Raw genomic sequence first — 26560 nt, forward strand, 5'->3', positions numbered from 1 at the left:
CAGCATGTCAGCTGTTTTATGATAACTGCCTCTGTGCACATCCTTACACTGCTATACTTTGTGGTAAAGTTGGTGAGTCTGCCTCACTGAGTGATTATTCCCCTTGCATGTACCATGAGATGGAAATACCAGGTATTTGCCTTCTTCCTGACTGAAAGAGCAGAATGTCAGCCATGTGCCAGTCATGGAAGCATACATGATGCACATTTAAATAAGAGCTTTGTAACATTTCCTTGGCAAGAAGCAAGTTCTGTTTTAACAGTGAGTAACCCCTCTTCCTTTGCTGCAGCAGAACAGGTTGTATACAGCTGCATAGCCCACAAGAATGGAGAGAGACTGAGGAAAGGCTTCTGAGGGAAGTATGACGGCAGCAGAGGACAAAAAATTCTTCTGCATAAATTCTTACTCTTTCCCCCTTTATTTCTGAGAAAAGGAGGTGCTACTTCCCTCAGTTGTTGTTGCCTGTTCACATCAAAAAGAAACAAAGAGTACAAGACTAGCTTGCAGCATACACATTACGTAAGTTAATATTATTACATTGTCTTACGTGTTGTCACAAGAAGAAATGCTATTGCATTGATAAAATATTAGTGTTTGTTAAAAAACTATCAACCTGTGTCTCTTTTTTACTTGTTAGAAGTTAATTTTGTGGGTATATGATCCTGAAAGTGCAGATGCTTCTGAACTGAACCACACTGCAATTATTCCATCACAAGCACGTTGAAATGATGCCACTTAAGAAAACGGCCAAAATGCATGTCTTATGAAAATTTACCAGTTGAAAGTGGAAATGTCTTATTGAAATATACTGCCTGCATACATCTTTACTTATTTCCTTTTACTGTGTTAGGAAAAATAAATTTGCAAGATTTTCTCTCCTGTTAATACTGCAGCAGTAATACAGGTATAATGAGTGAGGTGAAACCTATTGTCTGTTTCATAGAGATAGAATAATTAGCAAGTTTTAGTGATTCAGTCAAATTTTAGTCTTTGTGAAGACTGTATTCAGAAATTGTCACTGGCAGTAACATGTGACCATTAAACAGAAGCCTCTTTTCAGATTTCCTCATGCACCTGCCTAGCAAACTGTTGGAGAAAAGTTTAAGCAAAAGCATTGTGGAAGTCATGATATGTGATAAACAGGGATGTCAATTTACTGGTTTAATTTAGATCTAAAATGTGACAACCTGTTGTACAAGCTGAACAGAGATTCATTCAAGAGATTATCCCACATGGATTAGTTGTAGAGATTAATATGTACAATAAATTTTGTTAGGAGTGGGTTTCTGATCTAAACGAATGGCAGAAAGTAATGAGTCATTGGTATAGTACCTGACATGAGGTATGCATGCATGGCACCACAATTTATTTTAGGTTTTTTTATTATTAAGTTGCCATCATTGTATCTTTAAAATTTTTAACATTTATTGAATAATTGACATTACTATCTTCAAGATTAAAATGAAACAGAAGAAAAAGGTAACAATATTAATGGCATTGTGAAGGCATTTTTGTCATTAGATAACTAGATGTTAGGAAAGTAGTTTTATTTTCTGTCTGATCCTATAGAAAGAATGCAGAGAAAACTGAACTTGGCTTTGAGTGTTGTGTATTCTGAAATGAATAGTTTGAGTAAACATGATTTTAATGGTATGTCATTGTTTGAAAATGTATTTTATAACATCAAAGCTTATTCCATCTTCATGATTTCCAAAGAGAAATGTTGTCATAAACAGCCTTATACTAGTTGGACAAAAATATAATTAATAATAACCTTTATTTTACTTAAACCGAGTTCTCAGATACTCGGAAGGCTGTTTCGGAATTTGGGACAGGAACCTTTTGTTCACACCTATTTGAAAAAAGAAAAGTACTATTCTCAGGAGCATCCAAAATTAGGGTATGGTATTTTATTTATATTTTTAAAATGGAATGCTATTTAAAATTGTTACACTTGTGACTCTACAAACAGCTGTTGATGAGTAGAGCCATGATGAGAGCTGTTGATGAGAGGCCCATATCTGGGCCTCTTTTTTCCACTTTGAGATAAATTTGTACTTCAGTAATAATTTTGCCATTTTTCCTTTTCTTTGAAGACAGCTTGTCATCTACTAGGCAGGTTTCGCTGCCCTTTGTTTCATTCACCCTAGTACTTAAACTTATGTAGGCCTTTCAGTCCTAAAAAACTCACTGCATGTAATTGTTCTCCTTCGTGTGTATAGAAGCTCATGGAGTAGAAAGCAAGACTAGACTCAAAAACCACTTAACATTTTTACTGTAATGAATGGTCTTTGAGTCTTAATTGTCAAGTTGTAGGTATCAGCTTGAAGTTAAACGTATCCCCCCTTTCAGGCGTGCCATTCCTGGAAGTTCAGAAGGTGTGTGAGGTATTATACCAAACACCTCATCCTCATTTAGAAAAAAATCTTGGACAGATACTCATCTTCACCCTTCTCTGGACTTCTAAGTGGGGGTTGCACATTTTTATTTTATGTGTTGATATTTCAGGCACAATTTCAAAAAAGAAGTAAGGTAGCTCAGGCAGAGTATCATTCAGGTTCAGTTAAACTGCTTCCAATGTCTCTGCTAGCTTGTTTAGGATAAAGTTCAGGTACTTGTGCAAAGTACCATATCTTAGACATTTTCTTTCACCTGTTGCTGAAGAATTCAGCATTTTCTGTGAATCAACAGTTAGCTATACCCTTGATGAGCAGTAGTAGGGCAATGGCCGTAGTAATATGGTTCTAAACACATGTGATAAAGCAAGACCCAAAGTATTAATCCTTCTTTTAATGCGTGCTTATATTACAGTCATGCTTTGACTGGGAGTTTGCATGTTCTGGATAGGAAACAGAATAGCAAGGAAGTGGTTGGAAGGTGAGGGAAAAGCGAAAGGGATCTGGAACCTCCTCGTACTACAGCATCTACCATCAGGTGACGTTCATAGGAGTTTTTTTCTTAGGAACATCGTATAGGATTCCAAAGGATGAGTGAGTTTCTTTCTTTTCACAAGCAACTATTGTCAATTTTCTTAGAAATAAGTAAAGGGATTGTGGTAAGATTTTGGTGAGTCTGGACAGTCGCAAAAAGGTAATTCATGAATCCAGAGAAACCTGACATTTGAAGAGCTTCCTGAGGCAGTGCCATCCCCTTCAATTCCTATTTTTTCTGTGCTGGAGCCCCTGATGAAACTCTTCTGCACTGTTATTTCTAGTATTTTGGACCAATAAATATTAGAACTAATACAAGGACTCTCATACTGTCAGTTGCTCTACTTTTATCGCTGCTTACTGCATTTGAGAGCAATTACTTCTCTTCCTTTCCAAGAGTATGTAGTATTCACTATATTTTGCGGTGTGCTGTGAAAACACGACAGGTCAGCGGTGACAAAAATTCACAGTTTTCATTTGATTGTGAGTTCATGAGAAAACAGAACAAACCAGTAAATAATAGTGATGTGAACATAATAGGAGGTATGTGTAGCAAAGGTATTTGTCACAAGTTTTGTGATCTATAAAATTTTATCCTATGTAGGCCTTCAGTGAAGCTAATCCAAATATATCGGAGCTAAATTTTGTCACGGGGTAGTGAGAATGATTCTGGATTTACATTTTACAAAGGGTTCTCAACTGCAGACATTTCCTGCAGCATATTTGCCATCTGACCCTCACCCATTTTACACACTCTCTTAATGCCAATTATAAGAAGTTCACTACTATTTTGTGACCTTACCTTCTTTTTTAAAGAGTTTACTCTCAGCATGTAATTAATGCTATGTATTATACTCCAAGAAACGAGTATGACTTTTAATGGGGTGGGTAGTACTGTTTAGGTAGGCTTGGTTTGCTCTCCCTCTGTCGTTATCTGTTGTACCTTTCTATTTTATCACTAGATGGCAACATAGCAACACTCCATATCAAAAGTTGCTATAACCAGAGATGGGCTTTTTCTATCGTGTTTTTCACAGCAGAGCTTAAATAATTCACCCCACCCCCCGAAATGGGAACATATGCGTTCTGGCAATTTCAGTAAATTGTTTCTTAATGGTGTGAGTTCTGGTATTACTTTTTTCTATCTTATTAACTGCTGCTTTTTTAGACAACTGAAGTGCAGAATAATCAAGTAAGAGAAGATAAAACTGCTTTATAAATTAACAGTCTTTTTTCTTCCAAGTAAGAAAGAGAGTCTATTGATCCATCTGAATCATCTCACACATGCTTGGTTATTTTGTGGAAACACCTTTTATTGAAGCCAGTGGCACTTGTGTTCACATCTTCAAGAACAGAATTTGCATCATTTTTGCCTTTCCAAATATTTAATTTACTGAGATAAGCCTGGAAGTTAATACGTCTGTTGATAGAAAAACACTGAAGTAAGTTTGGGGTGAAACAACTTGTATCCAATAATCATATGCAAGAGTCTCCTTAGTATCCCTCTTGAGAGCACTGAGCCTACAGACAAATTCAAATTCTAGTGAGACTGGACAGGATGATTATCACTAGACAAGGTATGAAAACTGAAATTTCAAACTCAGTTTTTCGGGAGACATATTTTCCAGTGAAATGGGAGAAAAGGAAACAAGACCAATCTTAACTGAGCTACCAGCTTCTTTTGCTTTTGGAACCTTGGACAGACTCACAGTTTTGCTCAGTATTTGGTAAACAGCCAGTGAGAGGCTCTTAGGCTTCTTAAATCTCCTCTGAAACTCAGCAGCAGCTTCTCGGGAAACTCAAAACGGTTTGTAAGAATAGGAGTAGGTTCTGTTCTGTATCACGTTTTCTCCAGAAGCCAAAACTAGAAAGCTTATACTTCTCCCAGGTCTGCTTTATGCTGAGCTGAATTTTTTGATTTTTAAGTTTCTGTCAGCCCTGCTGTATCCTGATGTAGTGAAACAACTGTTTGGGCCTTGATATTTGAACAAGTCAACTTCAGAGATGCTGGCCTTTTGCACCCTGTCAGATCCTTTATTATCCTATGTATTTAATGAATGAGTTATATTGTATTGCACCAACTGAAGTTAGGGAAGTAATATTGGAAAGCTGTGCAGCTACTATTAATTGAAAAGTAACAAAAGTAATTTCTCTGTCTTGATTAACTTGCATTATCCACGCTCTCGGTTTCCTGGGAATGTTCATCAAGAAAACCTCTTTAAGTTTCAAACTTACTCCAGACTTGATTGGAGCTACTAGAGCTGTGTTCATATCAATGTATATCCTAATAAAGTGACAGTATGCTATGTACCTATAACTGGGAGGACCACACAGATTGTTGATTTTTGTAAGTAACCCATCAATGAATGAATTCATGGAATTAATTAATAATTCTATGAATACACCAAGCATGGGCAAGTGAAGCATGTAAGCATAAGGATATAGAATTACATAATATGATTTGTTATTTTTTATCTGATTCTCTAAGTTAGTTGCTTACCAAGCATACTAACATTTTCTGCTTTCAGTGCTTAGAATATGTGCATTAGGGATGCATGTGTAACCGTCAATGTGATGCATACATACACACACACTGAGCGTGTAGAAACTAAGAATTTTTCTTCCCAAAGACTTAGAAATCCTCAATATTCATGAGTATTTCTGTTGTCAGGTTTGCTAGTCTGCATGATTTATGATAAGGCTATTCCTACACATAGGTTATCTCTGTTAAGCCCCATTTTCTCTTATTGCTTATCAACACAACTCTTGCTGAATTATCAGTGGCCCTGATCATCATCTGCAACAGGGTTTGGTATTAGTTCATGTTAATCTGTCTTCCTCTACACATTCCAAGTAGCTCAAAGGAGGCTGTAGGAAATGTGGGGAGAAGGTGTCCTCAGTAATAGTTAAAGCTGTATTATTCCATGGAGTTATAATGTTACAACCATTCATTTTTAACTCCAGATACTCTCTTCTCAGTCAGATCTTTCAGTCATGTACAGTTTCCAGACAGGACTGAGATAAGAATATGCCTGGTTTTGTATGTTTAGAAGTTGAAGTCCAACTGCAGGCAAATTTTGACCTTTTTCTCCCTGATTTCATTTCATCACCTATCTTCTGGAATTAAAACAGAATTTGGAAATAATTTTGTACCACTGTAGGTGCAGCTCTTCTAAGATTGTGACATTAATCATGTAGCTGAATTTCTTTCAGTGAGTTCAACTGACTGAAGTTTTCATCTTTCAAGTTTCTCTGTTTATCTGTTGTTTCTTCCATTTCCAGATTATGGACTGTCGATGTACCTGCAATATCTGATGACATCATAGCAAAAATACATGGAAAGCCAACAGTATGTCAGGAATGCTTTGCTCTAGATACTCCTTTTATAATTCCAAGGCCCAAACAATCATTTCCTAGCAAGGAAAATTACATCTCACTCCGTTCCCCCCAAAATAGTGACCTCTCCGTTAAATGGTTTGCATGTTTTCCAACAATAGCAGTTTTATTAACAAATTTTGGAACTCCCTATGCAAATGGTGGATTCAGAACTTACATAGAAATAAAAGTTCTCTCAGGTGCTTTGACCCAAGGCCTAAATAACAATGTAACCAATGTGGCTCTAACAGATAATGGAATCATATTTTTAATAAATGGTACTTCTTATAAATGGGAAGGTAATAATTTTTTTAAACTTGGAGCAGAACACAAGCTTCCTAAAAGTGAAATAACTGGAATATATTCAAGATATTGGTGTTCGTCTGTCTATCCAGTGCAGGTAAGTTATCTGTAGTTCTCATTTGACATTTAAGATATGGATGGTCTTCATTAAATATCTGGATGAATCTATTTTAGATCTGCTTTTCATTGATGTAATGCTGGGTTTGGAATTAGAAATGACCAGACAGCAACAAGTTTATTTAAAGAACATTTTGAAATAAGGTCTGCACACTGTCTGTGGCTCTCACTGCATGAGCTCATGCAGCCGTATGAAATCATTTTTAGGATCACAGTTTAAATTTGTAAATTAATCTCAGTGAAGCTCTCCTAATTACATTAGCTGAAAATGTATCCCAAAACATCTTGATTTCTTATGCACATCCTTGATATAAACTTCAAGAGAAGTTACTATTTACCTAATTGCTGTGTCATTTTTTTTTAAAGAGAGTAGAAAACAATTAAGTACTTCGGCTACATGGACACCTACTGAGGTTTATCTTGGATATAATGAAACATTTAATAAAATAGGAAACAGTCAGCATGGTTTTATCAAGAAAAAATCATGCTTGACCAACCTGATCATTTTCAGTGAGAAGATGACTGACCTGGTGGACAAGAGCGTAACGGTAGATGTCATTTACCGTGACCTTAGCAATGCATTTGATATACAATGAATGACTGGAGCGCAAGGCAAGTGGAAAACTGGCTGAACCCAGAGGGTCAACAGTTCAAAGTCTAACTGGCAGAGGTGGGCTGATATGTTTAGCATCTTCATCAGTGGGATGAAATGCACTCTCAGCAAATTTATGAATTGATACAAAATTGGGGGGCAGCAGCTGATAACTGGAGAAGTGGAGATACCTCCTCATGACTTTGAAACGAGTCAGTCTATTTTCACCATCCCTTTCAGATTATACTGGTTTAAGAGAGCCACAGCTAGTTTTCAGAAAGGAATAGACCATAACATGAAAAACAGTACCCAATATAGGACCTGTAAAATGCATCTACATCTGTGCTAGAAACACAGTCAACAAAAATAAAATACACCATTAGCGGATTTGAGAAGTAGTGTTTGAGCCATGTGGTTAGGGACAAGAAGATAAAAGGTAAATGAGGCTGTATTCAACCATGAATCAAAATAATAGTAATGGATTGTCACTATTATTTTCTGCAACATTTTCTGTTTTGCTTGCTCAGTCATTGGCTTCACCAGAACTGTCTCTTCAAGAAAAGATGATCTGATAGATCAACAGAGTTTTGGAGTATTCAAGGAAAGACATAGCAAACATCTGATTCTCATGCAGAATGAAACTGTTGCCTCCAGAGTAAATATTGGAGCAGTATTGTCTCAGGAAGTTGACTGACAGAAGTGCAGTCTTCAATACTTGAGGTGGAGAAGGCTTGTTCAACTTCACTGCTCTGATGTTCATTCAAAGTTGGGTTAAGAGCTTCCCTCTGTCAGAACAGCCTGTTCTCCAGTAGAAGTTACAATTGCTGCTTATGACTTTGGTAAACTGGACATTTGAGCTTATGGTGATTTCATTTGCTCATTCAGCTCTGTATAAAGGTGGTTACCTCAATCAGGGTAAAAAAATTTAAAAAAAAAGATCAAGGCACTAATGGTTGGTCTTCTTCCATGTGGAATGGTCTGGAACTCATTCAAAATTTCAGTCATATCTAAATTTCATTAGCGTTAGGAAATTAATTAATCTGTGCTCTTTCTAAACTCCCTGTAGTTTCAGGGTTGGGTTGGACAGCAGACAGATCTTAACCCGAACGGGACCAAATTATTTAGACAAACTCCTCTTTCATTCTTTCTGTATCCAGAGGAATGAAAAGCACAGAAAACTCCTTTCAAAGACGGTTCAGCTGAATAGCCCCTCTACAGAATTAAGTGGAAGTGCTTTCAGAGATTAAGGTATACTAATCAGAAATAAAAAAAATCAGACATCCACAAGCAGCCACCTGGAGTTCCACCTATAATGCCATTGTAAAAGCATCTATGAATGATAGTGTTTCTTAGAGCAATCTTTTTCTTAACATATGCTAACTCCATATTAGCTCTGGATGTGAAGGAGATGCTTCTTGTTATTACCATTAGTAGGATTTTTTATGTATACTGACAAAGAAAAATTAAAGGGTTACTTACCATTAATCAAAGTTCTTGAGATGTGTATGCCATATGCCTACTCATCTTCTATCTGTGGAAGAGGTCCTCATAGAGCTGCTTAGATCTAGAATTATGGAGTTGAGGGGTCTACAGAATGCATGTATGTCCCTATGTGCAAAAAGATGAAGCACGAGCATGCTTCATGAATACTGCTCAAACCATATGGCTTCAAGTATTAACAGCACATGCATCCATAGTGGCAGTGTGCCTATGAGGATTATATCTTCAAAAACTCTAGCTAGCGCTGAGTAACTTCCTATTTTCTCAGAAACAGCCCCGTATCTGAAATTTATATAATTACCACCAGACATTTCATTATTACAGAAAACCTTGTGCAGTATGGTTAGTATTTTAAAGTAGTTGATCATTTGGTGAACTAGTTTGTTCAGTCATGGTTTTATTAAAGACACTGGTATCCCCCTTCCTCCTATGATATCATACATAGTAACACTGCTAGTCAGTACACGATTGAAATTTATACCGTCATTAAAAACAAATAAAGGAGTTTCCCTTCCTTCTTCAAAATGTGCTCCTTATATCTATACAAAGAACCATCTTCTATCTCCATGACATCCAGATTCTTAAGCAAAAGAATTCCAGTTGACAAAGGAAATGATCCTGCAAGATCCTGTGGTTTTTTTCTTTTTTAAGCGGGAGTGAGATTGAGAGGGCAAAAGATATGTCTGTCAGCCACCAGGCATAGCTTGTCAAAAGATTTCTCTTTAACTTGGGGATGTATATGAATGAAGTACATGTAGATATCATATGAGAAAGATAACAACTATAAGAAAAATTAACTTGAAATAAATACAGCCATAGTCTTTTGTAAATTCAAATTATGCAAATGTGTATTCTTTCTGTTTTTCTTCTTACAGACTACTTTGGGAATATATTGATAACAATGAAATAACATCTTACTTGCTGCAAGAACTGGCTTGAAAGAATTAGTAAAGCTTCCTGTGTGGATAAGTGGAAAGAAAAACATGGTCCTTTATTTGAATCCATCTGCTAATGTATACATGTTATTAATTGATGGTTCTAGAATATACTGCCAGACCTGTCCTTTGGAAATTGAAATATTTAGCTCTACATTTAGCTCTGAAGATTCTTGCTTAGTTGTAGCTTTTCAGCACAGCATGGATTTGAATGTCTACTATCTGGACATGGGAGATGAAATGACACTTTTGTCTCTGGTAGCTTTTGAGGAGAACGTGGCTGTCAGTACATCTCTGGAAGTCTACAGGCCACACCTACTACAACTAGAAAAAAGCAGCAGTTATGAAGTTGCTCATGGAATCTGTGTTAAAAATGAGGTAAGTTTTTTTTAAAGTTTCTTTCAAATATAAGTTTCTTCCTACTGTATTTTGCTATACATTTTCATTTTTTGCTGTATTTGGGTAATATTTGGGATAGTCCTTATGTATATGTAGGAGTGGAGAAAGGCTTCTTTCCACATGCATTCACTGCTATTGAGACTTCACAGCGTAGTATATGCTCACATAGGTCCATGCAGATTAATTTTCTACTAATATAGCTATTATTTAAGTGTATTTCCTGGATTTTAAATTCAATAAGAGAAACCATTACTTAAAACTATAAATTAAAATAGCATATTAACTAAGTTTCATCATACCAGGTCAGCACTGTAAATTTGTAAATTAACTCCACAATTCTGCAATATTAAGAAGGCGGATTTCTTAATCATAGAATCATAGAATAGTTTGGATTGGAAGGGACCTTTAAAGGTCATCTAGTCCAACCCCCCTGCCATGGGCAGGAACATCTAATAAACATGAACAATTAGTTACATAAGCTGGAAATCATCTGCCCTGATTTAGGCATATGAAACATGTTTAAATATCTTTTGTTTGTCAGCATTTCATCTTGTTTATCTGCCCCTTTCCATTCTGCTGCTGCTATGTTTCACGGGTGTCAACATTTGGATGTCTAATGATCCATGCATATCAAAAGTGTGTCTCCTGTGGTTGAACAACCTGCTAATTTAGGTGTCTATACCATATTCATAGCATGTTGTCAAGCAACAGCTATTTCTGAAAAGTTTAAGTCCTGTCACTCTCTACAAGTTCCCCCTTTCCTAGATATCTCAGAAACAAGGCTCCATTATCAAGCCCATAAATGAGGCCCAACCCCTGGTATAAAACACAGACCTAAGCATGATTGTTTCGGCAAGGCTTAGGACAAGCCCTGGACTAAAGAGTTAGGAAATACCAAAAGTAAATGGTGTAGAGGAAAAGGATTTGATGAGAGATCAGCTGTTGTTGCTTGCTGTTCATATGACACACGCCTCATCCTCCTTCTAGATGCAGTGTGGTGGTTCTCACTGATGAGATGGAGTGGGTAGAATGTTTCCAGCTCTATCACAATGCAGCCTTCCTTGAGACAGATTCATTTCCAGTCACGTCACAGACATCACTGTTTTCCTCTAATGTATGTGAGAATGCCTGGTCATGGAGTGCAGAGTTTGTTCTTACTGTGTGTGGGTGTCCTGGTTTCGGCTGGGATAGGGTTAAATTTCTTCCTAGTGCTGTGTTTTGGATTTAGTATGAGGAGAATGTTGATAACACACTGATGTTTTCAGTTGTTGCTAAGTGCCCTCCTAGTCCAAGGACAGCTCCCGTGCCTACTGACTGAGCTAGGTACACAAGATGGGAGGGAACATAATCAGGACAGCCAGCCCAGCTGGCCAATGGGATATTCCATACCATGTGACGTCATGCTCAATATATGAACGGTAGGCATGATCCAGGAAGTACCGATTGCTACTTGGTTATCGGTCAGCGCGGGTGGTGAGCAATTGCATTGTGCATCACTCATTTTGTATATTCTATCATTATTTATTATTTTCCCTTTTCTGTTCTATTAAACTGTCTTTATCTCAACCCGTGAGTTTTTCTCACTCTTACCCTTCCGATTCTCTCCCTGTCCCACCGGGGGGAGTGAGTGAGCGGCTGCGTGGTATTTGGCTGCCTGCCAGATTAAACCACAACAGTGGGAATGTTGTTGAAGGGAAATTCTTGTGGTGGTCTTAGATGCTATTTCCTTCCCTGTGTTGTGCCTATGAAGAAGAGAGAGTTGAGGATTTAGGTAGCTATATAATTCTGCTGTCCAATGACCTTGGCTCCTTGCTTTTCCTTTTCTTTCCTTCATCTTCCTCCCTTTCCAGCTCCCACCCTCTCTAAGGGAATTCTAATCCTCCTCTCTGTGCTTCTTCCCTACTAGAGGCTGAGAATGGGGAACGGACCACGGTGACTGAGTGCTGGAATATTTGAAGTAGTGACTGATTAGAAAAAAGGGCTTTCTTTTTTCTTCTGGAGCTGACTGTGGAATGGGATTGGCATTCTGGTAGAGGTGACCAGGTAGCTACCATGCATATGATCATGTCCCCTTAAAGACAGAAAATTGTTTCACTACAGCAGTAGAAGCTATTCATTTCTCTTCTGTGACACGGGGATCTTCAAAGGAAAGCAGAATGTGTGATTCCAAAAAGAAATTACACCGAATCACTGAGGGTATCTGTGTGAAGCAAGGAAAAGACAGGAGATAGAAATAAGGATGCTGAATTGTGCAGTCCTTGCAAGCACATTGCAAGCATGACAGTGCTTTTATTTTCAGATGTTTCGGGAGGGAGCTGCGTTGCTTAGGATAAGAATAGACCTCTCGGGTGCCTTTTCCAATACTGAGAGGTTCAAAGAGCACAGGCTTAGTCTTCTGTGCTAGGGCATTTGTCTCAACTAAATGAAGGCTCCTGGTTTACAGGATATATCGACCTATAGTTTAGATATCTAATTTAGGGTAGATGAATCCCAGATAAAGTGTTTGAGCAACCTAGAACCACATGAGTAGAAAAAAGATTCAGCCTCTCACTTAACATAGCACTGTGGAGGACCCATACAAAGTAAGTTCCAGAAGTAGTACTGGACATTTTTTCAGATCCTCCAGATATCATGAAGTTATCCTTTATCTCATTAGAAGCCATCATTGTGGTTTAAATATTTTTATTAATTGTTGTTAATTTTTATTCTCTTTTAGACATTTACATTTTACCATCAAACTGACTATACTTTAGAATCCAATTATACAAAGGCATTGTGAGTATCAGAAAATTTACAGAGTAGATGTTAAGTTGATAATGTAGTTTTGATAAGTAGGAATTAAAAGTTTCTTCAGTACTACATTAACTGCCCTGACAATTATTTACATAAATTAAATAATACAGTTAATATTGCTAATGGGAAAATACTGCTTGTTGCTGTAATACTTCAAGAAGGGCCATATGCAGCCCATGAGTCACATTAGGGAAAGCAAATAAGATATTTATAAAATATAAAATAGATAATCCTGTTACAAGGGGTTTATAAGGGTCCTATTGACAGAAAAAACATGTGCATTTTACATAGTACATAGATTTATTCCAAAGTTTCTTTTCAATCTTTATGTTCCAGCTGACAGGCTTTTCAGCATTTATATATTCCTGGGTGAAGATACAGCTGTTGAACAAACCTACATCCCCAGGTTGTATTCACTGATGAGGATCTGGGGTTGGAGATCAATTCTAACTCTCTTATCCTCAGTTTTGTTTGAGATTTGCATACAGGTTTATTGAAATCATCTCTCCATCTCTAAAAGTGTTATTGATACTCAGGTTACTCAGGAGACAGTTCTGACCTTCTTCCATACTATTAACCAGCTTTTTTCAGAAATGCAAATGTCCCTTTGACGATCAAGATGCTGTTTTGTGAGTGAGTTAATAACAAATCGATAGCCTACTGCAGGCTAAAAAATGTCTTTTCTCAGTTGGTAAGCCTTTTTGCAAATATCATAAAGCCTTTCCAGACTCTAAACTTTACATTCCACATATAAACTAAGAGCTATTCTTCCTAGAAAGATATACAAGAGATTACTGAGTGTGGCACATGATTGAGCCACCTCATTCTTTGAAGGAGATGACTTCAGCTACTGTTAAAATAAGCACCTCAACATGTAGCCTTAGTACAGTGCTCTGGCAAAGGAGCAAATGGGATTTTTGTATGTATAAGAAAGAGAATATGAATAAGAACTAATAAGATCAATTTGCTTTGGTGCATAGTGTTGATAAAGCTGAGACTAATATGTTTGTGTCCAGTTCTAATATCCCTGGTTCAAAAGGAATGTAAAAATACTAAGAAGGCTTTAGGATCACAAAAATTATCTGGTAAATAAAGGAAAAGTTTTACAATGTGACACCTACAAAATCAATTTGTTTCATGTTTGATAAAAGAAAGTGGCTATTGCCCTCAAAATTTTTGTAATGCTTGCAACTCTGCACAAGAAAATAAACATAATTTAATGTCAGGCTTAATTGTTCCATCAGGTATGCTGTAGGAATTAGAAAGGTATGGTTTTCCCAGTACACAATGGCCAAATTATCCTCTGTGAGGTGAAGGTGTGTTTGTTTTCACTCTCCTTTGAAGCATCAGAATTTGAGCACAGATGAATATGATATCAGATAGACTAAACCACTGCACTGATGTAGCTGGGAGAGTGTTATTCCACAGATGCATGGGTTGTTGGACCTCGTTCTTACGTGTAAAATTAATTACAATTCCCTGTTATTTCAGAGGCTTCAAACCTTCATATGTCACAAAGTAATCACCTAAGAACTGAAATGCTTTAGTTAACTAAATTTACTGTGCTTTATTTAGAAGAATCCAGATGTAATTAAAATGTCCTGAGATACTCAGAAAGCAAGAGTAGATGCCTAATAGTCCTAACTACTGTGATTTGTATGCTTTAAAACAGCTTTCCTTTATTTGTTCCCATAATTACACTCATTATGTTTTTAGAAGTTATTTTGCCAGTCTCATGTGTTCCCTTAAACTGGTCTGACAATTGGTAATGAGCTCAGACTCTGTATTGTGTTTTGTTTTGAATAGCTCTTTTTGCTTTCCATCCAAGACAAGATTTTTACATTTTCAGTTAGGTGAAGTATCCACCCAAAGATTTTGGCAAGTGATCCATGAAAAAGGCTAAATACCCCAAATGGTCATTCTTCTTTGACTTCATCTTTGAATCAGCAGTACTGCAACCCACTTTATAATCACTGGCATTGGAGGTCTTTCCTCCAATTCATTCCTTTTTTTTCATCCAAATACTTATTCATTTACCAGGAATCATCAGACATTGGTAATGCCTCCTTCATTTTGTTAAGGAAGCCCACCATTGCTTTAGGATACCAGATGATTTTAAAACCTTCTTCAACAATTAGCACAGACTTTATACTTTGGTGAGCTGTCCTGTAGTCTTCTGGATTCTTCTACCAACTATCACCCATGAGGATCTCACTGCCAATGAATGAAACAATCTTAAATCTATCAGTAAATCTATCATTGGCAGGGCCCTACATCTTGCACCCCCATCTCCAAAGATACCAAGTTTTGGCAGAGAATACCATACTTCTCTTTAGCTACCATATCTTTAGATATGGTAATCACCTATGCCATTGATAGTAACAGTGATGTATAAAAAAGCAAACACATATTTTCAGTTTGCTCTGTGCACTTGGGAAGAAGGACTGTAAGGGACTGCATGCCCAGAATTAGCACACGTATTCCTCTGCCGCCTTCTAACTCAGATTAGCAAATTTATCAAGCCTACTTTATGAGCAGAAATTACTTGTGGTTTCTGAGATAATTCTGCTTGTGTTTTGCTCAAGCACCCCCATGCAGTCAAATCTGGTTGTTTTCAGGCAGGTAACGTCCCTAGTCACTTTTGTGATGTGAATCTCCATCTTTGAGCCCTTCATTTAAGCATGTTTGATTATTTCAGACTTCCTCCTCTCTGCTCCCTCCCCTCAGCATGCTGTTCAGTTTCTCTTTTCAAATCAGCTCATACCTGTAATGGTGGCAGGATCCTCAAAATGTCTGTGTGGGTATGCCATTCCACCCTTTTTTTCCTCCCTCCAAATCAGTCAAAATGGATTGCTTCTTGGCAAGTTACAGAATTCACGCAGCTGATTTAGCCCAGGATTCAAGGACAAAGGTCTTCACGTTAATATACTGAAATATAGAGCCATAAAGACCCTGTGCGCATCTGATGATATCCTCACTATGCTCTGCATCAAAGGACAAAGTAGCCTGATTATTCTTTTGTCAGAAACGGTTGATCTTTAAAAGTTTTGAATCAAGCTTCCAATTCAACTCCAATATTCTTCTTCAAGGAGTGCTAAAAATGCTAGTGAATAAACCTTGCCATTTCAGAATCTCAGATCACAGATGGGAAATACAATCAGCTGTCTTCAGTACTGTTTGCAAGGACCAATGATTTTCTGAAATTGATTTCTTTATGGAAAACTACAATAGGAGCAACCAGCTAAGTATTCTGTTTTAGGGCTTCCTGAGTTAACAGTCTCTGACTGATAGATTTCAGCTTCAGTGCTACAGTAGGTTGTCTTATGCCTTTCACCTTACCTCAACACAAGCCAGAGTTCTGCAAAAAGTGAATTCAGATAGGATGTCTAATTCTGCTTATTTCCATCTTCCTAATTCCAGATTCTACTGCACCTGTTAATGGGTTCAATAATAAGCCCAAATCTCCCACAATAGTGATCAACCTCCCACCCAAACTTGACTTTTCTGCATTTCACAATGTGGTTTGTCTGCAAACTATCTGTTCACATTTTCTAAGCTTCTTAGATAGTCTTCACTATCTCGCTTCAATTGGACTTGTGTTTATCTAGAAAGATCCATTTCACAGCAATCATTAATCCATCCTCCCAAAGCAAAATTTATTCTAGCATTCCAAGAGAACTAGTCCTGAAACTAACATTGAAAAATGTAGTCTGTCCTTGGATAGCTGCTGTATTATTACAAAAGTAACCAGGAGATGTAATAAAGTCAAACTTGTTTCTCTGGAATCAATAAGCATTTAAAAATCACTGACTGCCAGGACTGACTCTCATAGTCCCTCAAACATCCACCTGTAATACCACAATGATACCTGTATTAGTACAGTGGCAGTAAAATGGGACACTGACATTGTAGGTGATGTGATAATAAAATAAAAAGTAATAATAATGGGTGCCTCTAGCCTCCAAATGAAATGACGTTGATATTGCTGCATTTCATTTCTTTGGTGTTACTGATTTATTTAAAAATAAATTCTAACACAAATTCTTGTTTTGGGCAGGGGATTCTTTTACAGATAATTAACCAGCGGTGTTATGTCAGTTGAACTGCAGCCTAGCATCTTTGAAAATGCATGTAAATTACAGCATCAAGTAGGCACTGTAGCTTGATAAGGTAATTTGAAAAAAAAATACAGTAACAATGCTTCTCAGATTCTTATGAGCAAATCCTGCCCCACTGCCTGGAGGATTTCACTCCAAATCGTATCTTTCCAGTTAACTAACATTATGTAAAATAATATAAACACTGTCTACGTAGAAATGCAGAAGAGAGGAAGTTCACAGTACAGTATTGATGAAAAAGTGTCCAAGATGAGTAAGATATGAAACGGTCTGTGGACGAGAAGGGAGCCATAGTAGTGAACCATCATGCAGAACTGGTGCAATAGCCATTATTCCCATTAGTAGTGACCAGACTCCTCAAAGTGGATGGATGAGGTTCATTTCTGGAAGGTTTCCTGGTGTTGTGGTTTAACCCCAGACGGCAACTAAGCCCCACACAGCCATTCACTCACTCCCCCCCGGTGGGATGGAAGAAAGAATCGGAAGAGTAAGTGAGAAAACTCGTGGGTTGAGATAAAGACAGTTTAATAAGTAAAGCAAAAGCCGCGCACGCAAGCAAAGCAAAACAAGGAATTCATTCACTACTTCCCATCGGCAGGCAGGTGTTCAGCCATCTCCAGGAAAGCAGGGCTCCATCACGCGTAATGGTTACTTGGGAAGACAAACGCCATCACTCTGAGCGTCCCCCCTTCCTTCTTCTTCCCCCAGCCTTATATGCTGAGCATGACATCATATGGTATGGAATACCCCGTTGGCCAGTTGGGCTAGCTGTCCAGGCTATGCCCTCTCCCAGCTTCTTGTGCACCTGGCAGAGCATGGGAAGCTGAAAAGTCCTTGACTAGTGTAAAACACTACTTGGCAACAACTAAAACATCAGTGTGTTATCAACATTATTCTCATACTAAATCCAAAACATAGCACTATACCAACTACTAGGAAGAAAATTAACTCTATCCCAGCTGAAACCAGGACACCTGGGTAAACTAAAGTTTGTATTTTTTTCAGGTATCTTACTTTTATGTTGGCTGCCCTCCAGGAAGGCATATTGTTGTTGAGAGGTAAGTTTTAATAATTTATTTACTTCTGGGTAACTAGTTGAAATAAATGCTTATATAGTGGTATTTTTAGCCTCATAAATATATCACTTATTAGATTTATAAAATGTTTCTTTTGCTGCATAAATGCATAAAAATAGTTGAAATGTTTATCTTTTAGAATTTTGTACAAATTTACAGATTTTTCCTTCTGAGGGAAAAAACTAGCTTTTTTTTTTTTAAATAAAATATCCAACTTTCCATAATATTATCAATTCTCATTATCATTCCTGGGAAAGCCAGTATAATGTAGCTATCCTTTATCCTGTCTTGGGGCAGTGGGATGGAGAAGATGATCTTCTGTGTTTTGTTCAGCCTTATTTTCCTGTAACTCTCTGAACTGTGTACATCCATGATTGGAAGTACAGTATTATTAACTCAAACTTCATTCTCATACTGAGATTTCTGACATAATCAAAGAGTTCAGGAAAATAAAAGCATAACCAATGGATCTCTTTTACCTTTAGCATTAATTTTAAACTAGCCTAAAATTCATCTCCAAAGCCAGCTTTTTCATATTTTCTTTACAAATTAATATCCTTAGAAAATTCAGTAACATCCTGAAATTATTGGGAAAGGGTTTTTTGTGAACAGAGTTCAGAATACCAAAAAAAAAGATGAAAAATTGTTGTACAAATAATGATAATTCTTAAAGCGTAGAATAATGAAAAATCATTTACATGTTTGTGCACTGCTGAAGTATTAAATGAAGCTAATTTATACAGATTATTTTTTCCTTGTCTTTTAGACCTGTAGAAGTACTCTGTGAAAAACATAATTTCACTACCTAAAAAATACCTGGGTAAGACACTATATTAACAGCCCAAAGAAGACTAGGCATTTTGGACATACTGTCATATGAAACTGAAGTGCTGAATTTGAATATATATCACTTAATATAAAATGAGGCTGTTCTGATATTAATGTTCCTACCATCTTTTTCTTTTGTTACAGTACAGTACTTTGGAACTTAAAGTGAACTAGTATTCTAAGTATTCTCTACCAGAATAGCCTGATTGAATCAATACAGAAAACTATTGAAATATTTTTTTCTTTTCTCAGATTACTCTCTGAAATATCTGCAAAAGCATTATCTGTACCTGATCCCAACAGATTAATGGGCATTTGCTGTAGTTCAGTTTCACCCATTGTGCTGTTAAACAAAGTGTGAGGAAACTGGGGACTGTAATTTTTCTGTTATCTAAATTTTTAGTTACTAGTTCTGGGTAATGCTGATAGCAATAGTTGGCTACAAATCTTTAGAAACCAGTGTCGTTTTTAAGTTGATTTTTAATAACATAAGGAAGTTTAAACTGTATAGTAGAAAGACAGCCTTGCTGCTTATGTTTTTAAGTCAACGAGAAGAGTGGCAGGTTGAAATCTTTCTGTCTAAACAATTGACACTATTTATATCAAGATAAATAAAAATAAGAGGTTTAATGATTGTTCATTTCATTTCATTTCATTAGGAAATTTCTGCGGAACCCAACAGATGAGGACCAGGTAAAAGGTACAGGTTTCATTCTAGTTGGGCTGCATATGAAAGAGAAACAGAGTGCAACATTCAATATCTGAATAAAACTTCTTTTTTAGATAGCCTATTATGATTGGGATAAATATGGTTGCCTAATGGAACTTCATTATGAAAAGTATTTCCAACCTGTTATTTCCTTGTAAGTAAACTGCCAGTAAGTTGTGAGGCACGAGGAAGACTTCTACCAAGGTCGTGTAGGGATGTGAAGCTGCAGAAAGCATCCAAGTCCAATGGCAAGAGTAATGTTATCAAATTTTTGTTTCCTTTTCGCACACAGTACAGGATGCTTTGGTTTCAGTGGGTATTGCTGCACCACGAGTGCTGTAATTGCAAGACGCCTTAAAACGCCTTAGAGTAAAACGTCTTGTCAGCATGCTGCCTACCTGTCTTACCCTCCACAGCGGCAGCAGCTCTACATGCTCACTGATCCATGCACAGTTCTGAATACAAAGGCTGTTTGTGTGCTTGTGTTGTTTTATTGAAATGTCACATTCCACAGGTTTTACAGATATGATGGCGATTCATATGTTAGAAATGTTGAAGCAAATTTTATATTATGGGAGATGAAAGGCAGAACTTACTATGGGTACACTTCATTCATGAAAGAAGTAAGCCATCTACTGAGAATGTAATTTAAATGTTTTATGGATAATGGTCTACATGCAAAGTACGACTGTTCTTACACATGCTGAGACCTCTTTAGTCTGAATGGATGTATATAGCTGCATAACGTTTTAACATTTCATATACTGGACTTAACATCATAGACTATGCATGTGGGAGGTATCGAAACAATACAGTAAAGAGAAGAAAAATATCCCCAATAGAATAGAGTTTGGGAAATTAAATCACTTTGAAATTTCAGACTGCCTTCTCTCCAAAGAGAAAAAAAATGATACGCACTAATCCACATGGTCATCAAAACTAATTCTGCCCGATCTTTTTATAATTAAAATTAGTACATTGCTTCCTTTTTCAGTAGGATGACAAAGGATATTTAAGCCAACTCCTCATCTACATACAGTGTTACAGGAACTTTACCTCCTCTGACAGCTCTATTTATGAAAGAACTCTGACACTCTTCTATGTATACATATACAGCTCATTTCCAACCCTGACAAACACAATTATCTCTTAAAGGTACGTAAATCAAATATACTGAAGCATGATGCCACCTTTTTACGTACCATACTTTCAAATGATACACATTTAAAATTCACATTTGTAATCTGTTGTTTTTTTTTTTTTTAATTTGTATTTTTAACAGGCAGGTTGTCTGTACAAAGCACAGTTTTGGCCCATGATGCTTAAACAAAGTAAAAACTCTACGTTGGATAAAATATGGGGACCATAGGTATGAAAATGTATGTTTAGAAATAGCTGGTGATAGTGTGAATAAAATCTATTGTTATCTTACTTCATATCCTTGCGTTACTGATATCCTTGGAGGGGGGCATGGTGAAACATTGACAGGGTGGAATAAAGCTCATATGACAATACTGCATTGGTCTAATCACAAAATGATCTAAAAGGATAATTTTGTGCTGAAAATACATTATCAGCATTGTTAGTTATATTGCAATAAATTCAGCAATTCATAGAATCACTATTCATAAGATCATATTCTCCGTTATGAGCTCTCCTCCAAGCAGCAATTCATACAATCATACAATCATAGAATCATTAAGGTTGGAAAAGACCTCTAAAATAATCAAGTCCAACCGTCAACCCAACACCACCATGCCCACTACACCATGTCCCTAAGTGTCACATCTACACGTCTTTTAAATACTTTCAGGGTCGGTGACTCAACCACTTCCCTGGGCAGCCTGTTCCAATGCTTGACCACTCTTTCAGAAAAGAAATTTTTCCTAATGTCCAGTCTAAACCTCCCTTGGCGCAACTTGAGGCCATTTCCTCTCGTCCTATCGCTAGTTACTTGGGAGAAGAGACCAACACCCACCTCGCTACAACCTCCTTTCAGGTAGTTGTAGAGTGCAATGAGGTCTCCCCTCAGCCTCCTCTTCTCCAGGCTAAACATCCCCAGTTCCCTCAGCCGCTCCTCGTAAAGCTTGTGCTCCAGGCCCTTCACCAGCTTCGTTGCCCTCCTCTGGACACGCTCCAGCACCTCCATGTCCTTCTTGTGGTGAGGGGCCCAGAACTGAACACAGGATTCGAGGTGCGGCCTCACCAGTGCCGAGTACAGGGGCACGATCACCTCCCTGCTCCTGCTGGCCACACTATTTCTGATACAGGCCAGGATGCCGTTGGCCTTCTTGGCCACCTGAGCACACTGCCGGCTCATGTTCAGCCGGCTGTCAACCAGCACCCCCAGGTCCTTTTCCTCTGGGCAGCTTTCCAGCCACTCTTCCCCAAGCCTGTAGCGTTGCCTGGGGTTGTTGTGGCCAAAGTGCAGGACCCGGCACTTGGCCTTGTTGAACCTCATACAGTTGGCCTCAGCCCATCGATCCAGCCTGTCCAGGTCCCTCTGCAGAGCCTTCCTACCCTCCAGCAGATCAACACTCCTGCCCAGCTTGGTGTCATCTGCAAACTTACTGAGGGAGCACTCGATCCCCTCATCCAGATCATTGATAAAGATATTGAACAGGACCGGCCCCAGTACTGAGCCCTGGGGAACACCGCTCGTGACCGGCCGCCAACTGGATTTAACTCCGTTCACCACAACTCTTTGGGCCCGGCCGTCCAGCCAGTTTTTTACCCCGTTTTTACACCTGTCTGAGCTGTGAGCCGCCAGCTTCTCAAGGAGAATGCTGTGGGAGACAGTGTCAAAGGTTCTATATTCTTTACTATCTATTCAAATTGAAGAGTTCAGGTCTCTCTGTTAGCTCTGCTAAAGCTCTGATAGCTCTGACAGTTCATTTCATGCCATTTTTTAACCTTGAACAATTAGGTTAAAGATTATTCTATGTGAAGATTAATCTGCTTTTCCCACCTTCTTGATGGTAGACATTTGAAGAAGCAAAGTAGACTCAACTCTTCTGCCAGCAAACTGTTCTCTTAATGGAACCTTAACTAAATTTCTGCATCTTTTAGTAAGAAAATCCTCTGAGTATGGGACTACAAACCTCTTCTAAACCTGTCCACTAAGATAACCTCTTCAATCACCATTACCTTGGCCCATTAGTGTAGGTGAGAGTCAGTTCCCCATGGCTGACCTTTTTTATAGTTTTCTGTGAAGATAACGTGACTTTTAGAACACATATAAAACTTTTACCCAAGACTTTTTTTACTTTTATTTAGCCAAGGAAATGCTTGCATGCATCTTTTTTTCCTAAAATTCATTCTTCTGCAGAAGCAACCTTTCGCATCTTATATGTTAGTGTACCTTCTCTATCTATATCAACAGGATGATTTTCAGACTAATGGAGCTTACATACACATACCAATGATACGAATGTAGACATGTACATATAGACAATACCTCCTGAGAAATGCACAGGAAGTAACCTCTTTTTTTTTTGCTGTTTGATCAGATTCCCATTGGAAGCCATGCCAGGAATCCACAAGTTTCAACAAGAGGTTGAAAGAATGTAAGGAGAATGTATGAACCATGACATCTGGGGGTTTTACCTTCAAGCAGCCAAGCTGGATGGGAAAAAACAGAATATATTCTGTAATATCCACAGAACTAATGCTTTGTCCTGTCCAGGACTTTCTTGTCCAGGATTTTAGCCATAATTATGAAGCATCTTCATGCCCCTTTCAGATTGAGGAAAATATTTTCTGAAGATTTTTAGAAATAAATTCTGAGTCATCTTCCAAGTTCTCTGTCTATTTTCTATTCTGTCTCTTCTGTCTAGTAGTATGATATCTGTATAATAGAGACTGAGTATGATAAACTGAATACAGACTGACTTACAGCTATAAGATCAGAAAGTTCTCTAAGATGATGTCTTTAGGAGAAATATAGTTACTGTAGGGACTGATATATGTGTTTGGTAAATTATTGGCAGTTTCTTAATAGCTCTGTCAAGGGACTGAATTATATAATTTATGTTCATATGGACATTTAGTTTATGCTCAGTTGAACATTTACGTAGCAGAATCTATTAACAATTTTCAGCCACTACTTGCACATAAAAAACCCACCACACCGAATCTGTGTTTGTGTTTAATTGCTTTTCCAAGCTAGTTCAAAAATAAGTAACTCTTTTATTGTTTCTGTTCAGAATTACAGATCTTGTTTTGTGTTTCATCAGAACAGTACAAATGAAGGACTGCATGAGCAGTATCAGATTTTAAACAGCACTTTGAACAATTACATTGTTTGGGCTACTAGTCATAGTGCCATTTATGTGTTCAGAGGGAGAACATTAGATCGAAACTACAGGTTATTGTCTTTTTTTTAATGTTATAAAATGTAATGATGTGGGGTGAAAATGGATGAAATGCCTACTAGTGATATTTTTAAAATATTTTTGCTCAGGATTTCGTTTGGCTTTGGGCGCTACCAATATTTTCACTTCTGCCTAGCTCTAACTTACTTAGAAATGAGGGTGTCATTTCTCAGAATCCTTGACTTTTCCATTTTTCAGACTAATCCACAGCATATATACTGAGTACGTAATCTGAAAACAATGAGGCATTTACAAAAAAAGAACCATACTATTTGTAAATAAACATAGGTTATCTGAGAATCTTTGAAAATATCCTATCATGTTTTACAAGAACTTAACGAGAATATTGCTTCTGTTCAAGAATATTTGTCTTCCCTTTAGTTCAAATTAAGAATTTCATATTTCAACTTTTTTATCCACTCCAATTTTTTTAAAATAAATTGATCTGTATAATATTCAGTGTACTACCCCACATCCCATATATTTTGGGAACATAGATAAATTCCAATAAGAAGTCAATAAAATAAATCTAAATATTATTGTTATTTAATATATTAAATTGTTCTTATAGTCTTATTCTATTATTTAATATTTGTGTGAAACAAACTTGATATTACAAAAACATAAAGACAAGATACTGTGTTCTTGTTCTGTGCAGAAGATTCACAAATAAAGGCAGAAGAATTTATCCACACATTTTTAATGATGCAGTTTCTCCGGAATCTCTATTTGAAAGCAAACAGGAAGTTTGCCAGCCTCTCAACCTCGCTTGCTGTAATGCAAGTGTTCTTATGAGATCCACAAAGCTAGACACATCTAAGCAACTGCTTAGACTTATTTCTAGCTGCTAATATTAGTCTCGCAGAAATCATGTTTCCACAGCCTCCTGGTAAAAAAAGACAGGATTTGTGTGGATTGGAATAAAAAAAATTTTAACATTATCCCATTAGCACTTCTCCAACGTTTCTCCCAGAAACTTCAGCGAATTGCTTTAGCCAGGCTTACAACGTACTTGACTAGGTGAAAAGTGTTCAGAGATACTCCTCAGACCCCAGCCTGCAGGCCTCAGCCTGGGAAACCAGTGGATACTACCTGCTTCTCATTCCAACTTGTGTGGTATTTTATTTTCTGTGTTCTGTACAAAAGATACCTGGAGTTGGAAAGCTTTTTAAACCAAATGAACTTCTAAGGACCCCAGTACAGTCACCTCTTATTAGGGAAAGGCTTTACTCTTGTTCCCTAATCAAAGGAATTGCAATTGACTGAAAAAGTCAATTGCCATTGACTGAAAAAGCAAATAATTTAGGTATTCCTTTTGGATTCTGAATCATTATGACCATACAGATTAAAAGAAATCCCTAGTAATTAATCAAATAAATATTGTCATGAGTTACTGTACCAAGTGAATGTACTGCTAGTATGAAATCCGAGATTGACTAATTAAGGCAGGAATCTAAAAAGTAATTGTATTTTAATCATATTTCATTTGCATTTCAGGTCAGATACGCCTAGAATTACGCTCTATTCAGTCATCATGCTCTTCATCTTTTTGGTCATCCTCATCATCAGCTACAAATACACTACTACTAACATACAAACATTACTCAGCTTTCCAGAGAACTAGACCAAGACTTAAAGACCAGTATCTTACTATCTGTCATACTAACGACAACGCATAAAACAAATTGTCAAAATATGGTGTCATTTTAGACAGCTGAAATACTGTTTATTAATGTTTTTATAAGCCCTTTTTGTATCTCTATAATATCATTTAATGTATTTAGTTTTAAATATAAAGGACATGCTATTGAATACAACTTTAACCGATTTGTGAGTATAGGTTAGTGGTGGCTAGTAGCTTTTAACAGACACCTTTCAAGCCGAACTAAGTTAAGCTGCAGTTGTGAACCTCATGCTTGGGTTAGCCTCACCTTCTTACGGCTTTTGCTGACTTACTGAAGCTATTAGCATACCTTTTCAGTGTGAAATCTGATAGAAAAATGCATGCAAAATTTCCACTCTGCCCAAGGGGCTGCAGCCGATTCAGTTCCCGTAATGAGCAGCACAGTCCATAGAGCGAATATTATATGTTCCTGAAGACATTTTTTTGATACTATATGTTTTACTTCTTGTCTAACAAATGTTAATTCTATCTTTAAAGTACATACTTGGATTATATATCCTGTCAAGCTTATTCTCTCCTTCAATATATAAATGTAAGGCTTACAATACTTGTTATAAAAGGTGTTTTATTTGAATCTATTTTTTCATTCCAGCTGAAGACATTTTTGCACTTCTAGCCAGAATTTTCTTATTGGCAAGTTAAGATACTTTGTAAAGCTTATGCTGTTAATGGCAAGTTGTTTGTCCTAAAGTAAGTTTAATAAAGCTCCATAGGTAAATAAATGGTCGAACTTCTCATGATCACTTCATTTGATACTCACAAGTTTATGAAAATTTTCATAAAGATTATAAAAGCTGTAGAAATCTGGCACAAAGAATACATGAGCAT

At 37.2% G+C, this 26560-nt stretch overlaps 2 protein-coding genes across 3 annotated transcripts; both read left to right on the plus strand.

The window, feature by feature from the left end:
* Positions 1-361: 361 nt before the first annotated feature.
* Positions 362-25672, plus strand: CATSPERE (catsper channel auxiliary subunit epsilon). The gene is made up of 8 exons (XM_075147917.1): positions 362-367; positions 638-723; positions 2812-2877; positions 6213-6705; positions 7094-7315; positions 20173-20298; positions 23881-24041; positions 25546-25672. Exons 1-8 carry the CDS (start codon positions 362-364, stop codon positions 25670-25672), a joined length of 1287 nt encoding a protein of 428 aa, XP_075004018.1.
* Positions 9457-26454, plus strand: LOC142080704 (cation channel sperm-associated auxiliary subunit epsilon-like). 2 transcript variants are annotated; one of them, XM_075146570.1, is made up of 6 exons: positions 9457-10130; positions 18068-18120; positions 19626-19659; positions 19750-20830; positions 23185-23241; positions 25546-26454. In XM_075146570.1, the coding sequence occupies exons 1-4, from the start codon at positions 9801-9803 to the stop codon at positions 19831-19833; spliced, it is 501 nt and encodes a 166-aa protein (XP_075002671.1). In that variant the 5' UTR covers positions 9457-9800; the 3' UTR covers positions 19834-20830; positions 23185-23241; positions 25546-26454. The 2 variants fall into 2 exon arrangements, with proteins under 2 accessions (XP_075002671.1, XP_075002672.1); XM_075146571.1 differs by lacking the exons at positions 23185-23241; positions 25546-26454 and adding an exon at positions 18905-18958 and having other exon boundaries at positions 19750-19789.
* The last annotated feature ends 106 nt before the right edge of the window (positions 26455-26560 follow it).

Source organism: Calonectris borealis, chromosome 3 (genome assembly GCF_964195595.1).
Source record: "Calonectris borealis chromosome 3, bCalBor7.hap1.2, whole genome shotgun sequence".
Lineage (NCBI taxonomy): Eukaryota > Metazoa > Chordata > Aves > Procellariiformes > Procellariidae > Calonectris > Calonectris borealis.

Bases quoted from the DNA above. Each gene is read 5' to 3' on its own strand.
- LOC142080704 (XM_075146570.1), top strand. From the start codon at position 9,801: ATGGTCCTTTATTTGAATCCATCTGCTAATGTATACATGTTATTAATT. The intron at 18,121-19,625 runs GTAAGTTTTAAT...TCATTTCATTAG, and splicing joins AGGCATATTGTTGTTGAGAG to GAAATTTCTGCGGAACCCAA. The intron at 19,660-19,749 runs GTAAAAGGTACA...CTTCTTTTTTAG, and splicing joins ACCCAACAGATGAGGACCAG to ATAGCCTATTATGATTGGGA.
- CATSPERE (XM_075147917.1), top strand. The intron at 724-2,811 runs AAATGATGCCAC...CTTATATTACAG, and splicing joins ATTCCATCACAAGCACGTTG to TCATGCTTTGACTGGGAGTT. The intron at 24,042-25,545 runs GTTATTGTCTTT...TTTGCATTTCAG, and splicing joins ACATTAGATCGAAACTACAG to GTCAGATACGCCTAGAATTA.